This window comes from Oncorhynchus nerka, linkage group LG9b, assembly GCF_034236695.1.
Source record: "Oncorhynchus nerka isolate Pitt River linkage group LG9b, Oner_Uvic_2.0, whole genome shotgun sequence".
Lineage (NCBI taxonomy): Eukaryota > Metazoa > Chordata > Actinopteri > Salmoniformes > Salmonidae > Oncorhynchus > Oncorhynchus nerka.
The window spans coordinates 53,687,798-53,709,900 of record NC_088424.1 but is presented as its reverse complement, the minus strand read 5'-3'; the positions used below and the strand labels follow the sequence as shown (position 1 = coordinate 53,709,900).

Here is a 22,103-nt window from a genome sequence, read left to right as displayed (position 1 = left end):
AACCCACCCAGAATACCTCATCAGCACAGGGGTAACCCCACCCAGAATACCTCATCAGCACAGGGGTAACCCCACCCAGGATACCTCATCAGCACAGGGGTAACCCCACCCAGAATACCTCATCAGCACAGGGGTAACCCCACCCATAATACCTCAGCAGCACAGGGGTAACCCCACCCAGAATACCTCATCAGCACAGGGGTAACCCCACCCAGAATACCTCATCAGCACAGGGGTAACCCCACCCAGAATACCTCATCAGCACAGGGGTAACCCCACCCAGAATACCTCATCAGCACAGGGGTAACCCCACCCAGAATACCTCATCAGCACAGGGGTAACCCCACCCAGAATACCTCATCAGCACAGGGGTAACCCCACCCAGAATACCTCATCAGCACAGGGGTAACCCCACCCAGAATACCTCATCAGCACAGGGGTAACCCCACCCAGAATACCTCAGACAATAATACTAATACTAATAATGGCAGAGTAATTCAACAGCAACTTCATACAAGAACGACCCCAGTCATCAACAGAGGATTTACAATAATCTGTATTATTTTCTAGTGGATGAGTGCAGAGGGTATGAATGTGGGGGGTGTTCATCGACACAACAAAGGCCTTAAAAATGTCCACAATCTTCTCGGCCACATGTCATTAGTACACTTCACCTCAATACAGTTCACATAACAATACACAACTTGCAAGCAACCTCCCTTTTAACTAAAATGTCCATCAAAATACTTCTGGCAGGGCAATAATAGTCCAGCTCTAATGAACTTCAATGGGAAGTGCATTGGAAAAATAGAGAGTCTGTTGCAGGGTAAAGCACTGGAACGATAGAGGGTCTGTTGCAGGGTAAAGGACTGGAACGATAGAGGGTCTGTTGCAGGGTAAAGCACTGGAACGATAGAGGGTCTGTTGCAGGGTAAAGGACGAACGATAGAGGGGAGAGAAATAGAGGGTCTGTTGCAGGGTAAAGGACTGGAACGATAGAGGGGAGAGAAATAGAGGGTCTGTTGCAGGGTAAAGCACTGGAAAGATAGAGGGTCTGTTGCAGGGTAAAGCACTGGAACGATAGAGGGTCTGTTGCAGGGTAAAGCACTGGAACGATAGAGGGTCTGTTGCAGGGTAAAGCACTGGAACGATAGAGGGTCTGTTGCAGGGTAAAGCACTGGAACGATAGAGGGAAGAGAAAGAGAGAAAGAGAACAAGAGAGATCTTAGCTGTGGTCTTCAGGCCGGTGTACTGTCTGACCGTCCGATGGTTTGTTGGTTTGTATGTCAAAGCTTTGCAACAATGTTGCTACTAATCCATGCGATCCATAACAACCTCGACCTAGAGCGGTCACACCGATGATTGAGTTAAATACTTTATAAACTACAAACGCTGAAAACAAACAAAACTTCTGCAGCACAGCACACACAATCAAACTGTCGCGCCACCCAAGAGCCCCTCCCCAAAGAGCTGAACGAACTCTCTTTATCGCCTCCTTCCTTACTGCTCATGCGCTCTTAAAGTGGCAGCGCACGGTGAAGGCTCCGTGTGCACGGTGAAGGCTCCGTGTGCACGGTGAAGGCTCCGTGCAGATTTCGCCACAAACTTTACAGTGAAATGCAAGCCCTTAACCAACAGTGCAGTTCAAGAAGGGTTCAAAAAATATTTACCAAATAAATTACATTTAAAAATTACAAAAAGTAACACAATAAGAATAACAATAATGAGGCTATATACAGGGTATTACGGTACAGAGTCAATGTGGAGGCTATATACAGGGTGTTACGGTACAGAGTCAATGTGGAGGCTATATACAGGGTGTTACGGTACAGAGTCAATGTGGAGGCTATATACAGGGTGTTACGGTACAGAGTCAATGTGGAGGCTATATACAGGGGGTACTGGTACAGAGTCAATGTGGAGGCTATATACAGGGTGTTACGGTACAGAGTCAATGTGGAGGCTATATACAGGGTGTTACGGAACAGAGTCAATGTGGAGGCTATATACAGGGGGTACTGGTACAGAGTCAATGTGGAGGCTATATACAGGGGGTACTGGTACAGAGTCAATGTGGAGGCTATATACAGGGGTACAGGTACAGAGTCAATGTGGAGGCTATATACAGGGGGTACTGGTACAGAGTCAATGTGGAGGCTATATACAGGGTGTACTGGTACAGAGTCAATGTGGAGGCTATATACAGGGGGTACCAGTACAGAGTCAATGTGGAGGCTATATACAGGGGGTACTGGTACAGAGTCAATGTGGAGGCTATATACAGGGTATTACGGTACAGAGTCAATGTGGAGGCTATATACAGGGGGTACTGGTACAGAGTCAATGTGGAGGCTATATACAGGGTATTACGGTACAGAGTCAATGTGGAGGCTATATACAGGGGGCACTGGTACAGGGGGTACCGGGGGTACAGAGTCAATGTGGAGGCTATATACAGGGGGTACCGGTACAGAGTCAATGTGGAGGCTATATACAGGGGTTCTGGTACAGAGTCAATGTGGAGGCTATATACAGGGGGTTCTGGTACAGAGTCAATGTGGAGGCTATATACAGGGGGTACTGGTACAGAGTCAATGTGGAGGCTATATACAGGGGTTCTGGTACAGAGTCAATGTGGAGGCTATATACAGGGGGTACCAGTACAGAGTCAATGTGGAGGCTATATACAGGGTGTTACGGTACAGAGTAAATGTGGAGGCTATATACAGGGTGTTACGGTACAGAGTCAATGTGGGGGCTATATACAGGGTGTTACGGTACAGAGTAAATGTGGAGGCTATATACAGGGGGTTCTGGTACAGAGTCAATGTGGAGGCTATATACAGGGTATTACGGTACAGAGTCAATGTGGAGGCTATATACAGGGGGTTCTGGTACAGAGTCAATGTGGAGGCTATATACAGGGGGTTCTGGTACAGAGTCAATGTGGAGGCTATATACAGGGTTTACTGGTACAGAGTCAATGTGGAGGCTATATACAGGGGGTACCGGTACAGAGTCAATGTGGAGGCTATATACAGGGGGTACCAGTACAGAGTCAATGTGGAGGCTATATACAGGGGTTACGGTACAGAGTCAATGTGGGGCTATATACAGGGTGTTACGGTACAGAGTCAATGTGGAGGATATATACAGGGGGTATATACAGGGTGTTACGGTACAGAGTCAATGTGGAGGCTATATACAGGGGGTACAGAGTAAATGTACTATATACAGAGTCAATGTGGAGGCTATATACAGGGTATTACGGTACAGAGTCAATGTGGAGGCTATATACAGGGGGTTCTGGTACAGAGTTAATGTGGAGGCTATATACAGGGTTCTGGTACAGAGTCAATGTGGAGGCTATATACAGGGGGTTCTGGTACAGAGTCAATGTGGAGGCTATATACAGGGGGTACTCAATGGGTACAGTACAGAGTCAATGTGGAGGCTATATACAGGGGTACCAGTACAGAGTCAATGTGGAGGCTATATACAGGGGGTTCTGGTACAGAGTCAATGTGGAGGCTATATACAGGGGGTTCTGGTACAGAGTCAATGTGGAGGCTATATACAGGGGGTTCTGGTACAGAGTCAATGTGGAGGCTATATACAGGGGTTCTGGTACAGAGTCAATGTGGAGGCTATATACAGGGGGTGGTACAGAGTCAATGTGGAGGCTATATACAGGGGGTTCTGGTACAGAGTCAATGTGGAGGCTATATACAGGGGTTCTGGTACAGAGTCAATGTGGAGGCTATATACAGGGGTTCTGGTACAGAGTCAATGTGGAGGCTATATACAGGGGTTCTGGTACAGAGTCAATGTGGAGGCTATATACAGGGGGTACCGGTACAGAGTCAATGTGGAGGCTATATACAGGGGGTTCTGGTACAGAGTCAATGTGGAGGCTATATACAGGGTATTACGGTACAGAGTCAATGTGGGGGCTATATACAGGGTATTACGGTACAGAGTCAATGTGGAGGATATATACAGGGGGTACCGGTACAGAGTCAATGTGGAGGCTATATACAGGGTATTACGGTACAGAGTCAATGTGGAGGCTATATACAGGGTCGTACCGGTACAGAGTCAATGTGGAGGCTATATACAGGGGGCACCGGTACCAAGTCAGTGTGTGGGGGTACAGGTTACAGGTTAGAGGTCATTTGTACATGTAGGTGGGGGTGAAGTGACTATGCATAGATAATAAACAGCAAGTTGCAGCAGTGTACAAATGGAGGGGGGGGGGGGGGGGGGGGTCAATGTAAATAGTCTGGTGGCCATTTTATTAGTTGTTCTGCAGTCTTATGGTTTGGGGGTAGAAGCTGTTAAGGAGCCTTTTGGTCCTAGACTTGGCGCTCCGGTATCGATTGCCGTGCGGTAGCAGAGAAAACAGTCTATAACTTGGGTGACTGGAGTCTCTGACAATTTTATGGGCTTTCCTCTGACACCACCTAGTATAGAGGTCCTGGATGGCAGGAAGCTTGGCCACAGTGATGTACTGGGCTGTACGCACTACCCTCTGGTAACGCCTAGAGTACACGCTCTGGTAACGCCTAGAGTACACGCTCTGGTAACGCCTAGAGTACACGCTCTGGTAACGCCTAGAGTACACGCTCTGGTAACGCCTAGAGTACACGCTCTGGTAACCCTAGAGTACACGCTCTGGTAACGCCTAGAGTACGCTCTGGTAACGCCTAGGTACACGCTCTGGTAACGCCTAGAGTACAGCTGGTAATGCCTGAGTACACGCTCTGGTAACGCCTAGGTACACGCTCTGGTAACGCCTAGAGTACACGCTCTGGTAACGCCTAGAGTACACGCTCTGGTAACGCCTAGAGTACACGCTCTGGTAATGCCTAGAGTACACGCTCTGGTAACGCCTAGAGTACACGCTCTGGTAACGCCTAGAGTACACGCTCTGGTAACGCCTAGAGTACACGCTCTGGTAACGCCTAGAGTACACGCTCTGGTAACGCCTAGAGTACACGCTCTGGTAATGCCTTGAGTACACGCTCTGGTAATGCCTAGAGTACACGCTCTGGTAACGCCTAGAGTACACGCTCTGGTAACGCCTAGAGTACACGCTCTGGTAACGCCTAGAGTACACGCTCTGGTAATGCCTTGAGTACACGCTCTGGTAATCCGTCTGGCCCAGCGGCTTTATGAATGTTGACCTGTTTAAAGGTTTTGTTTGTCATTTTTGCTTGTAAGCAGGAATCAGGAGGATAGAAGTATGATCAGATTTGCCAAATGGAGGGCGAGGGAGAGCTTTGTACACATGTCTGTGTGTGGAGTAAAGGTGGTCTATGATTTTTTTTTCTCTGGTTGCACATGTGACATGCTGGTAAAATGTGGTAAAACTGATTTAAGTTTCCTGCATTAAAGTCCCCGGCCACTAGGGGCGCAGCTTCTGGGAGAGCATTTTATTGTTTGCTGATGGCCTTATACAGCTGGCTGAGTGCGGTCTTAGTGCCAGCGTCGGTCTGTGTAGACGGCTACAAATAATACAGATCAGAACTCCCTTGGTAGATAGTGTGGTCTACAGCTTATCATAAGGTACTCTACCTCAGGCGAGCAATACCTTGAGACTTCTTTAATATTAGACATCGCGCACCAGCTGTTATTGACAAAAAGACACACACCCCCACCCCTCGTCTTACCAGAGGTAGCGTCTCTGTTCTGCCAGTACATGGAAAATCACGCCAGCTCTATATTGTCCGTTTCGTCGTTCAGCCACGTCTCGGTGAAACATAAGATGTTACAGTTTTTAATGTCACGTTGGTTGATCATCTTAAATCGTATGTCATCAATTTTATTTTATTTTTTTGAATCTGGGCCTGTTCCAGTGAAAGCAGGATATCCTTCTCGTCAGACTCATCAAAAGGAAAACACTTCTTCCAGTCCGTGGTGAGTAATCGCTGTTCTGATGTCCAGAAGTTATTTTTGGTCATAAGAGACGGTAGCAGCAACATTATGTACAAAATAAGTTAAAAAAAAGAAGTTACACAATATACAAAACAAATGAACAAAATTGCACAATCGGTTGTTAGAATGTAAAACGATGTTCTTTGGCGCCATCTTAGTCTTTATATGTGTTGCTAGGTACATCAAATCTAGTAGATCCCTACTATGCGTGTTGCTAGGTACATCAAATCTAGTAGATCCCTACTATGCGTGTTGCTAGGTACATCAAATCTAGTAGATCCCTACTATGCGTGTTGCTAGGTACATCAAATCTAGTAGATCCCTACTATGCGTGTTGCTAGGTACATCAAATCTAGTAGATCCCTACTATGCGTGTTGCTAGGTACATCAAATCTAGTAGATCCCTACTATGCGTGTTGCTAGGTACATCAAATCTAGTAGATCCCTACTATGCGTGTTGCTAGGTACATCAAATCTAGTATTCTAGTACATCAAATCAGGTTCCGTTTTAGGACGACTATTGTTTTCACTATATATTTTACCTCTTGGGGATGTTATTCGAAAACACAATGTAAACTTTCACTGCTATGCGGATGACACACAGCTGTACATTTCAATGAAACATGGTGAAGCCCCAAAATTGCCCTCCCTGGAAGCCTGTGTTTCAGACATAAGGAAGTGGATGGCGGCAAATGTTTTACTTTTAAACTCAGACAAAACAGAGATGGTTGTTCTAGGTCCCAAGAAACAAAGAGATCTTCTGTTGAATCTGACAATTAATCTTGATGGTTGTACAGTCGTCTCAAAAAAAACTGTGAAGGACCTCGGTGTCACTCTGGACCCTGATCTCTCTTTTGAAGAACATATCAAGACTGTTTCAAGGACAGCTTTTTTCCATCTACGTAACATTGCAAAAATCGGAAACTTTCTGTCCAAAAATGATGCTGCTAACCAACAAAGCATCACATGGGCTTGCTCCTACCCATCTTTCCGATTTGGTCCTGCCGTACATACCTACACGTACACTACGGTCACAAGACGCAGGCTTCCTTACTGTCCCTACAATTTCTAAGCAAACAGCAGGAGGAAGGGCTTTCTCCTATAGTGCTCCATTTTTATAGAATGGTCTGCCTACCCATGTGAGAGACGCAGACTCGGTCTCAACCTTTAAGTCTTTATTGAAGACTCATCTTTTCAGTAGGTTCTATGATTGAGTGTAGTCTGGCCCAAGAATGTGAAGGTGAACGGAAAGGCACTGGAGCAACGAACCGCCCTTCCTGTCTCTGCCTGACCGGTTCCCCTCTCTCCACTAGGATTCTCTGCCTCACTGGCTTACTGGGGCTCTTCCATGCCGTCCCTGGAGGGGGTGCTTCACTTGAGTGGGTTGAGTCACTGACGTGATCTTCCTGTCCGGGTTGGCGCCCCCGCTTGGGTTGTGCCGTGGCGGAGATCTTTGTGGGCTATACTCGGCCTTGTCTCAGGATGGTAAGTTGGTGGTTGAAGATATCCCTCTAGTGGTGTGGGGGCTGTGCTTTGGCAAAGTGGGTGGGGTTATATCCTGCCTGTTTGGCCCTGTCCAGGGGTATCATCGGATGGGGCCACAGTGTCTCCTGACCCCTCCTGTCTCAGCCTCCAGTATTTATGCTGCAGTAGTTTGTGTGTCGGGGGGCGAGGGTCAGTCTGTTATATCTGGAGTATTTCTCCTGTCTTATCCAGTGTCCTGTGTGAATTTAAGTATGCTCTCTCTAATCCTCTCTCTTTCGGAGGAGGACCTGAGCCCTAGGACCATGCCTCAGGACTAACTGGTATGATGACTCCTTGCTGTCCCCAGTCCACCTGGCCATGCTGCTGCTCCAGTTTCAACTGTTCTGCCTGCGGCTATAGAACCCTGACCAGTTCACCGGACGTGCTACCTGTCCCAGACCTGCTGTTTTCAACTCTCTAGAGACAGCAGGAGCGGTAGAGATACTCTGAATGATCGGCTATGAAAAGCCAACTGACATTTACTCCTGAGGTGCTGACTTGTTGCACCCTCGACAACTACTGTGATTATTATTATTTGACCCTGCTGGTCATCTATGAACATTTGAACATCTTGGCCATGTTCTGTTATAATCTCCACCCAGCACAGCCAGAAGAGGACTGGCCACCCCTCATAGCCTGGTTCCTCTCTAGGTTTCTTCCTAGGTTCCTGCTTTCCTAGGGAGTCTTTCCTAGCCACCGTGCTTCTACACCTGCATTGCTTGCTGTTTGGGTTTTTAGGCTGGGTTTATGTACAGCACTTTGTGACACCAGCTGATGTAAGAAAGGCTTTATAAATACATTTGATTGATTGATTGTAGATCCCTTTTATGAGAGTTGCTAGGTATATCAAATCTAGTAGATCCCGGGCAATTAGCACAACTATCATTATCTCACCAGTTAAGTGTCTCTCTGTGTACACTATTATATCACATATAGAACAATGAGACGGATATTTCACCGGATGAATAAATGTCAAGCATCTTCCTGCTCACTGGCCAGCAGTGGGAGAAGACGACCTACGTGGATTTTGGCCTACATTCTGCACATTTTCTCATCAATTTAAACATTTGATGTCAATACAGTTTTCTGTTCCCAAAACTAGAATATGTTATGAATAGAGTGGACTACGTTTAGTAGACTTTACCTTCTGAAAAGGTTTTTAAAAATAGCGTTGCTTAAGGAGGAGTGCAAAAGAGAATTAAGTTATAGCACACACCAGAGTAGGCGTTCCCTAACGGAAATATGCAGATGAATGCCAGAACACGCCAATAGGATCTCTCTGGCTCTGCCCACCTCCTTACCTGTTCTGCCCACAATGACTCATTTGTTCCCTTTAGAAACAACAGGCTGTAGCATATCTTCTTTCAGTTAAAAAAATCTTTGTTTATATTCTCCAGTACGTTTCTTCCTTGTTTGGTTGTTGTCGCTTCCTTGTTTGGCCGTAGATGGCTATTACCAGCTCACCGCCCTCTACTGTTCCTGGGTAATATTGCTGCTTTCCCCCTTATTTTGTTTTGTTTTTTAAGTGAACGTCATTTTAGGGACCATGCGAGTATACTCGTTCGGTTCGCCAGCCGAACTGAAGCATGCCGACACCGGCTTTAGTGCCTACAAAAATACGCCATAAATATTTCTCTCTATTATCACCCAATCAGACTTACTGTGTTCTTCTAGGTGACACGGCACCTCTTCTTGTTCCTCTTTCACACACCAGGACAGCCCTATTTTAAACAGAATAAAAACACAGATAGGCTATAACACGAAATAATATCACAAGAACATACAGTTTAGCTAAATGGATCCATTAAAACTTACTTGGTTCAGCTAAATAATCCACTACCTCTCCGTCTTCATCCTTCACCACAACGTTGATCCCGAGTACCGGATCAGAGTCCACTGGGTTGATTGATACCATCTCTGCTGTATCTAGTTCTGTGTTTTTACCATCTATGTTACTAGGCTAGCTAGCTATCTGTCAACGGCGAGTTATGTAGCAGATAAAGTCTACGAATTTCACAGTCCCATGTAGAACGAAAACCAATGGCTAAACCTAAATCAGATGTTCTACAAACAGCGAGCTACTTGAAAAGACTTGTTTTGTTGTTTGCTAAAAACTTTCCTCTCCTCTTTTCTTTACCGGACCAAGTTTTACGACACACCCTACGCGCAGTGCATTGTGGTAGCTGTTGTTTTGAATGTTGGTGCGTACCAACTGAGCAAGTACATTTAAAAAATGGTCAAAACATAAACTAGCTTTTCACTGCTAACTAAACCTTAAACGAATAGGTCTCTACAGTTTCATATAGTGGTCACTATCTCTTTATATCGTGTAATAGTTCCGCCACACAGGATATAAACTTCTAAAAGTCCCCCCCACTCCCCCTTCCTTTCTGAACAACTACTGTTCGTCCATCCTGTCCACTTCTTTTGGATCGTCGGATTACAGCAGGGTGCACGCCGGCAACTCCGACTCAACTATAAAACCTCGATTAAAAAAAAACACAGTGAGTCAAACTAACTGATTATTTTACACCTCCAAGTATCTATAGTTGAGTGGAATGTTCTTTTAGTTAGAAAATATTTTTAACGGGGAATGTTTAATAGCACGTGGCCGAATAAGTAGCAACTTTCGGCATGCCAAACTTCAGCTGAAGTTACCCTGCAGAGTTTCCCTGCCACACATCAAACCACAAAGCGGAGACGCCAACGCACAGCTGCAATTGACTCCACTAGTTACTTGCACGGACTTGCTCTTTATCAAGTAGTAATGTCCTTTCAAGGGGAAAACAAAACGTTTGCATGACAATCAAGTCCAATATGAAATGGAGCAAAGCTCTTTTATCCTGAATTGTTTAGATTTTTTTAATGTCATGTCTGTCATGAGAAACTGAACACCAGATGTACCATGCTGCTATAGGAAGCCATGATCACTAGACCTGTACCATGCTGCTATAGGAAGCCATGATCACTAGACCTGTACCATGCTGCTATAGGAAGCCATGATCACTAGACCTGTACCATGCTGCTATAGGAAGCCATGATCACTAGACCTGTACCATGCTGCTATAGGAAGCCATGATCACTAGACCTGTACCATGCTGCTATAGGAAGCCATGATCACTAGACCTGTACCATGCTGCTATAGGAAGCCATGATCACTAGACCTGTACCATGCTGCTATAGGAAGCCATGATCACTAGACATGTACCCTGCTGCTATAGGAAGATGTGATCACTAGACATGTACCATGATGCTATAGGAAGCCATGATCACTAGACCTGTACCATGCTGCTATAGGAAGCCATGATCACTAGACATGTACCCTGCTGCTATAGGAAGATGTGATCACTAGACATGTACCATGATGCTATAGGAAGCCATGATCACTAGACCTGTACCATGCTGCTATAGGAAGCCATGATCACTAGACATGTACCCTGCTGCTATAGGAAGATGTGATCACTAGACCTGTACCATGCTGCTATAGGAAGCCATGATCACTAGACCTGTACCATGCTGCTATAGGAAGCCATGATCACTAGACATGTACCCTGCTGCTATAGGAAGATGTGATCACTAGACATGTACCATGATGCTATAGGAAGATGTGATCACTAGACATGTACCATGATGCTATAGGAAGATGTGATCACTAGACATGTACCATGATGCTATAGGAAGCCATGATCACTAGACCTGTACCATGCTGCTATAGGAAGCCATGATCACTAGACATGTACCCTGCTGCTATAGGAAGATGTGATCACTAGACATGTACCATGATGCTATAGGAAGCCATGATCACTAGACCTGTACCATGCTGCTATAGGAAGCCATGATCACTAGACATGTACCCTGCTGCTATAGGAAGATGTGATCACTAGACCTGTACCATGCTGCTATAGGAAGCCATGATCACTAGACCTGTACCATGCTGCTATAGGAAGCCATGATCACTAGACATGTACCCTGCTGCTATAGGAAGCTGTGATCACTAGACATGTACCATGATGATATAGGAAGCCATGATCATTTACATTACATTTACATTTAAGTCATTTAGCAGACGCTCTTATCCAGAGCGACTTACAAATTAGACATGTACCATGATGCTATAGGAAGCCGTGATCACTAGACATGTACCATGACGCTATAGGAAGCCATACTCACTAGACATGTGCCATGCTGCTATAGGAAGCAATGATCACTAGACATGTACCATGATAGAGGAAACCGTGGTCACTAGACATGTACAATGATGCTATATGAAGCAATGCTCACTAGACATGTACCATGATGCTATAGGAAGCCATACTAGACATGTACCATACTGCTATAGGAAGCCATACTAGACATGTACCATGATAGAGGAAACCGTGATCACTAGACATGTACCATGATGCTATAGGAAGCCGTGGTCACTTAATGCAATTGACAAAAGCGCCCCTTATTTTAGTGTAACTAGAGGTACTGTTATTGCGTGTATTTTAAGAAGTGGACTTGGTGCCACTGAACACGCCGATTGGCACGTTGTTGCTCATTAGAAAAACACGACTTCAGTTGAGGTGTATTTCCTCCAAATCCCCAGATTTGATCAGATGAGAAAGAATCTAAGATGACTCACGCAATCTGTAATTCATTTGAAGTTTTTGCCGAGGAGGTCTTAGTCACGCAATTTGACATCAAACTAATGCGTTGCAGGTTCAAATCCAGCTGTTCACCCCATGTTATTTGGCAAACGGACCTAGTGGTTAGAGCGTTGGGCTAGTAACCGGAAGGTTGCAGGTTCAAACCCCCGAGCTGACAAGGTACAAATCTGTCGTTTTGTCCCTGAACAGGCAGTTAACCCACTGTTCCTAGGCCGTCATTGAAAATAAGAATTGGTTCTTAACTGACTTGCCTGGTTAAATAAAGGTAAAATAAAAAAAAACACTTCCATTTACCTGTAGTGACACACAGATGTTCCAAACTCTGTTTTAGACCAGATTGACATTATGACAAATTATCATATTTACACTTCGTAGTCAATTTTGACACAAGAATAAATGTTTCTGACTCAATGCAACAGACCGTTTTCAAAGGGTTGCTTTTTAAAGGCAGTCACTCTTTAGGCATGAAGTGACTTTAAAAAATAAACATAATTCTCCAAACATAATAATATTGGTCTATTAGGATGTGGGTGTTTTCTAAGGTATTTTATGTGTTTCCAAGTTGAATGGGATCCTATGGGCAAATGGCATAACATGATCTGCCTGTAAAGAATCTGAGGTATTCAGGTATTCACCCCTGGGATTTTATACATTTTATTGTTACAAAGTGGAATTAAAATTAATTTAATTGTCTTTTTTTTTTAAAGGTTAATGAAAATAAATATACCTTGATTTTGATAAGTTATTCACCAACGAGTCCATACCTGTTGGAACGGCTTTGGCAGCGATTACAGCTGTGAGTCTTCTGGGGTGTGTCTCGGAAGAGCTTTCCACACCTGGATTGTAAAAGTCCTCAATCTCTGTCAAGGTGTTGAGGATCGTGGCAAACGGCAATTTTCAACTTTTGCCATAGATTTTCAAGCCGATTTTAAGTGAAAACTGTAACATGGTCATTCTGGAGTATTCACTGTCTTCATGGTGTCGTATGTTATTGTCCTGCTGAAAGGTGTACTGATCTCCCAGTGTCTGGTGTAAAGCAGACAAACGGCTTTTCCTCTAGGAGTTTTCCCTGCGCTCCGTTCAGTTTATTTTTATCCGGGAAAAAAATATATCAAGAATAGCCATGATGCAGCCACCACTATGCTTCAAATCCAGTATGTATTGGATTTTCCCAAACATAACATTTTGTATTCAGGACACAAAGTGAATTGCTTTGTCTTTTAAGTGGCTTGTTTCAAACAGGATTCATGTTTTTGGAATATTTTTATTCTGTACAGGCGTCCTTCTTTTCACTCTGTCAAGTAGGTTAGTATTGTGGAGTAACTACAATGTTGTTGATCCATCCTCAGTTTTCTCCTATCACAGCCATTAAACTCTGTAACTGTTTTAAAGTCACCATTGGTCTCATGGTGAAATCCCTGAGCAGTTTCCTTCCTCTCCGGCCACTGAGTTCGGAAGGACGCCTGTATCTGCGTAGTGTGGGTGTATTGAGACCCCATCCCAGTATAATTAAAAACTTAACCATGCTATTATGTGACTTGTTAAGCAAACGTTTACCCTTGAAAAAATAAAACATGTTTTAAGTCGGTGACGTGAGGAAAGAACAGACACCCATCTCTGAGCTTCTCGGTTAAAATGTCAAGTTTTCTTAATGGTAAATGCAGCTGTAATGTTATGGATTCCTATTTTTAAGGTGTCCAATCGAAAACGCACCTTTTGACCAATGGGTAAAATAATGCTAATTGTGTAGAGACTCCTCTTAGAACACCAACAGTCCAGACCTCATGTCTCATAATCTGTTCAAAACATACTGGAGTTTTTACCCTTGAAGGATGGTCAACATTAGTGACGACATCGACGTCCAGAGGAACAAAGTGGTCATGAATCGGGAAAATGGCGTCCGCTAGGCTAGATGCTAGGAGAGAATGAAGGCTACCTGACAGGCTCACCATTCAACTCAACTTCTCTAATCCACAGGACTATATAGAGGTACCATGGACAACAATAGAAAAGCAACCATTTCAAAGATTTTCCCAAGTTACAGTTCATAGAAGAACATCAGTTCATTGAAATATATTCATTAGACCCTAATCTAACATTTCTGGGATCTTTTATTTCAACTCATGAAACATGGGACCAACACTTTACATGTTATTTTTATATTTTTGTTCAGTGTAGTATTTTAGTTGACATCACTAAACCCCTCTCCCACACAACACCACACACGCCCCCTCTCCCACACAACACCACACACGCCCCCTCTCCCACACAACACCACACACGCCCCCTCTCCCACACAACACCACACACGCCCCCTCTCCCACACAACACCACACACGCCCCCTCTCCCACACAACACCACACACGCCCCCTCTCCCACACCACACATGCCCCCTCTCCCACACCACACGCCCCTCTCCCACACAACACATGCCCCCTCTCCCACACAACACCACACACGCCCCTCTCCCACACAACACCACACACGCCCCTCTCCCACACAACACCACACACGCCCCCTCTCCCACACCACACACGCCCCCTCTCCACACAACACCACACACGCCCTCTCCCACACAACACCACACACGCCCCTCGCCCACACAACACCACACACGCCCCTCGCCCACACAACACCACACACGCCCCCTCGCCCACACACCACACACGCCCCCTCGCCCACACAACACCACACACGCCTCCCCACACAACACCACACACGCCCCCTCGCCCACACAACACCACACACGCCCCTCGCCCACACAACACCACACGCCCCACACAACACCACACACGCCCCACACAACACCACACACGCCCCTCCCCACACAACACCACACACGCCCCCTCTCCCACACAACACCACACACGCCCCTCTCCCACACAACACCACACACGCCCCCTCTCCCACACAACACCATACACGCCCCCTCTCCCACACAACACCACACACGCCCCTCTCCCACACAACACCACACACGCCCCTCTCCCACACAACACCACACACGCCCACACAACACCACACACGCCCCTCGCCCACACAACACCACACACGCCCCCTCGCCCACACAACACCACACACGCCCCTCTCCCACACAACACCATACACGCCCCTCTCCCACACAACACCATACACGCCCCCTCTCCCACACAACACCATACACGCCTCTCCCACACAACACCACACACGCCCCCTCTCCCACACAACACCACACACGCCCCTCTCCCACACAACACCACACACGCCCCCTCTCCCACACAACACCACACACGCCCCCTCTCCCACACAACACCACACACGCCCCCTCTCTCCCACACCACACGCCCCCTCTCCCACACCACACGCCCCCTCTCCCACACAACACATGCCCTCTCCCACACAACACCACACGCCCCTCTCCCACACACACCACACACGCCCCTCTCCACACAACACCACACACGCCCCCTCTCCCACACCACACACGCCCCTCTCCCACACAACACCACACACGCCCCCTCTCCCACACAACACCACACACGCCCCTCGCCCACACAACACCACACACGCCCCCTCGCCCACACAACACCACACACGCCCCTCGCCCACACAACACCACACACGCCCCCTCGCCCACACAACACCACACGCCCCCCCCACACAACACCACACGCCCCTCGCCCACACAACACCACACGCCCCTCGCCCACACAACACCACACACGCCCCACACAACACCACACACGCCCCTCTCCCACACAACACCACACACGCCCCTCTCCACACAACACCACACACGCCCCTCTCCCACACAACACCACACACGCCCCCTCTCTCCCACACAACACCACACACGCCCCTCTCCCACACAACACCACACGCCCCCTCTCCCACACAACACCACACACGCCCCTCTCCCACACAACACCACACACGCCCCTCCCCACAAACACCACACACGCCCACACAACACCACACACGCCCCCTCGCCCACACAACACCACACGCCCCTCGCCCACACAACACCACACACGCCCCCTCTCCCACACAACACCATACACGCCCCTCTCCCACACAACACCATACACGCCCCTCTCCCACACAACACCATACACGCCCCCTCCCACACAACACCATACACGCCCCCTCTCCCACACAACACCATACACGCCCCTCTCCCACACAACACCATACACGCCCCTCTCCCACACAACACCATACACGCCTCCTCTCCCACACAACACCATACACGCCCCCTCTCCCACACAACACCACACGCGCCCCCTCTCCCACACAACACCATACACGCCCCCTCTCCCACACAACACCACACACGCCCCTCGCCCACACAACACCACACACGCCCCTCGCCCACACAACACCACACACGCCCCTCTCCCACACAACACCATACACGCCCCCTCTCCCACACAACACCATACACGCCCCTCTCCCACACAACACCATACACGCCCCTCCCACACAACACCACACACGCCCCTCTCCCACACAACACCACACACGCCCCCTCTCCACACAACACCACACACGCCCCTCCCACACAACACCACACACGCCCCTCTCCCACAACACCACACGCGCCCCCTCCCACACCACATGCCCCCTCTCCCACACCACACGCCCCCTCTCCCACACAACACATGCCCCCTCTCCCACACAACACCACACACGCCCCCTCTCCCACACAACACCACACACGCCCCCTCTCCCACACAACACCACACACGCCCCTCTCCCACACCACACACGCCCCTCCCACACAACACCACACACGCCCCCTCTCCCACACAACACCACACACGCCCCTCGCCCACACAACACCACACACGCCCCCTCGCCCACACAACACCACACGCCCCCTCGCCCACACAACACCACACACGCCCCTCGCCCACACAACACCACACACGCCCCTCCCCACACAACACCACACACGCCCCCTCCCCACACAACACCACACACGCCCCCTCGCCCACACAACACCACACACGCCTCGCCCACACACAACACCACACGCCCCCACACAACACCACACACGCCCCCTCTCCCACACAACACCACACACGCCCCTCTCCACAACACCACACACGCCCCTCTCCCACACAACACCACACACACCCCCTCTCCACACAACACCATACACGCCCCCTCTCCCACAACACCACACACGCCCCCTCTCCCACACAACACCACACACGCCCCCTCTCCCACACAACACCACACACGCCCACACAACACCACACACGCCCCCTCGCCCACACAACACCACACGCCCCCTCGCCCACACAACACCACACACGCCCCCTCTCCCACACAACACCACACACGCCCCTCTCCCACACAACACCATACACGCCCCCTCTCCCACACAACACCATACACGCCCCTCTCCCACACAACACCATACACGCCCCCTCTCCCACACAACACCATACACGCCCCCTCTCCCACACAACACCAGACACGCCCCTCTCCCACACAACACCATACACGCCTCCTCTCCCACACAACACCATACACGCCCCTCTCCCACACAACACCATACACGCCCCCTCTCCCACACAACACCATACGCCCCCTCTCCCACACAACACCATACACGCCCCCTCTCCCACACAACACCATACACGCCCCTCTCCCACACAACACCATACACGCCCCCTCTCCCACACACCACCATACTCCCCCTCTCCCCACACAACACCACACACGCCCCCTCCCACACAACACCACACACGCCCCTCTCCCACAACACCACACACGCCCCCTCTCCCACACACCACCACACACGCCCCTCTCCCACACAACACCACACACGCCCCCTCTCCCACACAACACCACACACGCCCCTCTCCCACACAACACCACACACGCCCCCTCTCCCACACAACACCACACGCCCCTCTCCCCACACAACACCACACACGCCCCCTCTCCCACACAACACCACACACGCCCCCTCTCCCACACAACACCATACACGCCCGGTCCAGTTGAGAGCTTCTTCAGTGTTCATATGAACGTTCCTGTTGCGCCTGGTACAAATCCTTCACTAAACCCTAAACCTCAACTAACCTCTAATGTGGACATTGTGCAAGATGAGTTGACTAAACTGCTTGGAGTAACCCTGGATTGTAACCTGTCATGGTCAATATATTGATACAACAGTAGCTAAGATGGGGAGAAGTCTGTCCATAATAAAGTGCTGCTCTATCTTCTTAACAACACTATCAACAAGGCAGGTCCTACAGGCCCTAGTTTCTACCTTTAACAGCACTATCAACAAGGCAGGTCCTACAGGCCCTAGTTTCTACCTTCTTAACAACACTATCAACAAGGCAGGTCCTACAGGCCCTAGTTTCTACCTTCTTAACAACACTATCAACAAGGCAGGTCCTACAGGCCCTAGTTTCTACCTTCTAGACAGCACTATCAACAAGGCAGGTCCTAGTTTCTACCTTCTTAACAACACTATCAACAAGGCAGGTCCTACAGGCCCTAGTTTCTACCTTCTTAACAACACTATCAACAAGGCAGGTCCTACAGGCCCTAGTTTCTACCTTAACAAACACTATCAACAAGGCAGGTCCTACAGGCTCTAGTTTCTACCTTCTTAACAGCACTATCAACAAGGCAGGTCCTACAGGTCCTAGTTTCTACCTTCTTAACAGCACTATCAACAAGGCAGGTCCTACAGGCCCTAGTTTCTACCTTCTTAACAGCACTATCAACAAGGCAGGTCCTACAGGCCCTAGTTTCTACCTTCTTAACAACACTATCAACAAGGCAGGTCCTACAGGCCCTAGTTTCTACCTTTAACAGCACTATCAACAAGGCAGGTCCTACAGGCCCTAGTTTCTACCTTTAACAGCACTATCAACAAGGCAGGTCCTACAGGCCCTAGTTTCTACCTTCTTAACAACACTATCAACAAGGCAGGTCCTACAGGCCCTAGTTTCTACCTTCTTAACAACACTATCAACAAGGCAGGTCCTACAGGCCCTAGTTTCTACCTTCTTAACAACACTATCAACAAGGCAGGTCCTACAGGCCCTAGTTTCTACCTTCTTAACAGCACTATCAACAAGGCAGGTCCTACAGGCCCTAGTTTCTACCTTCTTAACAGCACTATCAACAAGGCAGGTTCTACAGGCCCTAGTTTCTACCTTCTTAACAACACTATCAACAAGGCAGGTCCTACAGGCCCTAGTTTCTACCTTCTTAACAGCACTATCAACAAGGCAGGTCCTACAGGCCCTAGTTTCTACCTTCTTAACAACACTATCAACAAGGCAGGCCCTACAGGCACTAGTTTCTACCTTCTTAACAACACTATCAACAAGGCAGGTCCTACAGGCCCTAGTTTCTACCTTCTTAACAAGGCAGGTCCTACAGGCCCTAGTTTCTACCTTCTTAACAGCACTATCAACAAGGCAGGTCCTACAGGCCCTAGTTTCTACCTTCTTAACAACACTATCAACAAGGCAGGTCCTACAGGCCCTAGTTTCTACCTTCTTAACAGCACTATCAACAAGGCAGGTTCTACAGGCCCTAGTTTCTACCTTCTTAACAGCACTATCAACAAGGCAGGTCCTACAGGTCCTAGTTTCTACCTTCTTAACAGCACTATCAACAAGGCAGGTTCTACAGGCCCTAGTTTCTACCTTCTTAACAACACTATCAACAAGGCAGGTCCTACAGGCCCTAGTTTCTACCTTCTGAACAACACTATCAACAAGGCAGGTCCTACAGGCCCTAGTTTCTACCTTCTTAACAACACTATCAACAAGGCAGGTCCTACAGGCCCTAGTTTAGTCACACCTGGACTACTGTTCAGTCCTGTGGTCAGGTGCCACAAAGAGGGACTAAGGAAAATTGCAGCATGGCTGGCCCTTGGATGTACACAGAGAGCTAACATTAATAATATGCATGTCAATCTCTCCTGGCTCGAAGTGGAAGAGAGCTTGACTTCATCACTACTTGTATTTATGAGCGGTATTGACATGTTGAATGCACCGAGCTGTCTGTCTTAACTACTGGCGCACAGCTCGGACACCCATACATACCCCACAAGACATGCCACCAGAGGTCTGTTTAAACTACTAACACACAGCTCAGACACCCATACATACCCCACAAGACATGCCACCAGAGGTCTGTTTAAACTACTAACACACAGCTCGGACACCCATACATACCCCACAAGACAAGCCACCAGAGGTCTGTTTAAACTACTGGCACACAGCTCAAACACCCATACATACCCCACAAGACATGCCACCAGAGGTCTCTTCACAGTCCCCAAGTCCAGATCAGACTATGGAAGGCGCACAGTACTAAGTAGAGCCATGACTACATGGAACTCTAGTCCACATCAAGTAACTCATGCAAAATAAGTCAAATTCGATTTATGTATTTTGTGTTGTAGGTATGTGGTAGTAGAGTAGGGGCCTGAGGGAACACACTGTGTTGTAGGTATGTGGTAGTAGAGTAGTGGTCTGAGGGAACACACTGTGTTGTAGATATGTGGTAGTAGAGTAGTGGTCTGAGGGAACACACTGTGTTGTAGGTATGTGGTAGTAGAGTAGTGGTCTGAGGGAACACACTGTGTTGTAGGTATGTGGTAGTAGAGTAGTGGTCTGAGGGAACACACTGTGTTGTAGGTATGTGGTAGTAGAGTAGTGGTCTGAGGGAACACACTGTGTTGTAGGTATGTGGTAGTAGAGTAGTGGTCTGAGGGAACACACTGTGTTGTAGGTATGTGGTAGTAGAGTAGTGGTCTGAGGGAACACACTGTGTTGTAGGTATGTGGTAGTAGAGTAGTGGTCTGAGGGAACACACTTAAAATGTTGCGAAATCTGTTGTGAATGTATTGTACTGTTTAAAAAAATGTATAACTTCGTTTTGCTGGACCCCAGGAAGAGTAGGTGCTGCCTTGGCAGGAACTAATGGGGATCCATAATAAACCCCAGGAAGAGTAGCTGCTGCCTTGGCAGGAACTAATGGGGATCCATAATAAACCCCAGGAAGAGTAGCTGCTGCCTTGGCAGGAACTAATGGGGATCCATAATAAACCCCCAGGAAGAGTAGCTGCTGCCTTGGCAGGAACTAATGGGGATCCATAATAAACCCCAGGACGCGTAGCTGTTGCCTTGGCAGGAACTAATGGGGATCCATAATAAACCCCAGGAAGAGTAGGTGCTGCCTTGACAGGAACTAATGGGGATCCATAATAAACCCCAGGACGCGTAGCTGCTGCCTTGGCAGGAACTAATGGGGATCCATAATAAACCCCAGGAAGAGTAGCTGCTGCCTTGGCAGGAACTAATGGGGATCCATAATAAACCCCAGGAAGAGTAGCTGCTGCCTTGGCAGGACCTAATGGGGATCCATAATAAACCCCAGGAAGAGTAGCTGCTGCCTTGGCAGGAACTAATAGGGATCCATAATAAACCCCAGGAAGAGTAGCTGCTGCCTTGGCAGGAACTAATGGGGATCCATAATAAACCCCAGGAAGAGTAGCTGCTGCCTTGGCAGGAACTAATGGGGATCCATAATAAACCCCCAGGAAGAGTAGCTGCTGCCTTGGCAGGAACTAATGGGGATCCATAATAAACCCCAGGACGCGTAGCTGTTGCCTTGGCAGGAACTAATGGGGATCCATAATAAACCCCAGGAAGAGTAGGTGCTGCCTTGACAGGAACTAATGGGGATCCATAATAAACCCCAGGACGCGTAGCTGCTGCCTTGGCAGGAACTAATGGGGTTCCATAATAAACCCCAGGAAGAGTAGCTGCTGCCTTGGCAGGAACTAATGGGGATCCATAATAAACCCCAGGAAGAGTAGCTGCTGCCTTGGCAGGAACTAATGGGGATCCATAATAAACCCCAGGAAGAGTAGCTGCTGCCTTGGCAGGACCTAATGGGGATCCATAATAAACCCCAGGAAGAGTAGCTGCTGCCTTGGCAGGAACTAATAGGGATCCATAATA

The 22,103-nt window shown here is 48.2% G+C and overlaps 2 protein-coding genes across 4 annotated transcripts in view; one reads left to right on the top strand and one right to left on the bottom strand.

Annotated features, from left to right (window-relative positions):
- LOC135565763 (zinc finger protein 135-like) overlaps positions 1-9,683 on the bottom strand; it is an 88,013-nt gene extending 78,330 nt beyond the window's left edge. The window contains exons 1-2 of one of the 2 annotated variants that reach the window (XR_010461841.1): positions 9,277-9,683; positions 9,123-9,182 (exon numbers count right to left, since the gene is read on the bottom strand). Coding sequence is in view for 1 of the 2 variants with exons in the window: in XM_065013858.1 (XP_064869930.1) it covers positions 9,123-9,182; positions 9,277-9,376 (160 nt within the window). In the remaining variant the exon portion in view is untranslated. The remainder of the gene's footprint in view (positions 1-9,122; positions 9,183-9,276) is intronic. The other variant, XM_065013858.1, reaches the window with a different exon arrangement.
- Positions 9,684-9,856: 173 nt separating this feature from the next.
- eef1da (eukaryotic translation elongation factor 1 delta a (guanine nucleotide exchange protein)) overlaps positions 9,857-22,103 on the top strand; it is a 36,085-nt gene continuing 23,838 nt past the window's right edge. Inside the window, exon 1 of one of the 2 annotated variants that reach the window (XM_065013860.1) lies at positions 9,857-9,965. The gene's annotated coding sequence lies outside the window, so the exon portion shown is untranslated. The remainder of the gene's footprint in view (positions 9,966-22,103) is intronic. The other variant, XM_065013861.1, reaches the window with a different exon arrangement.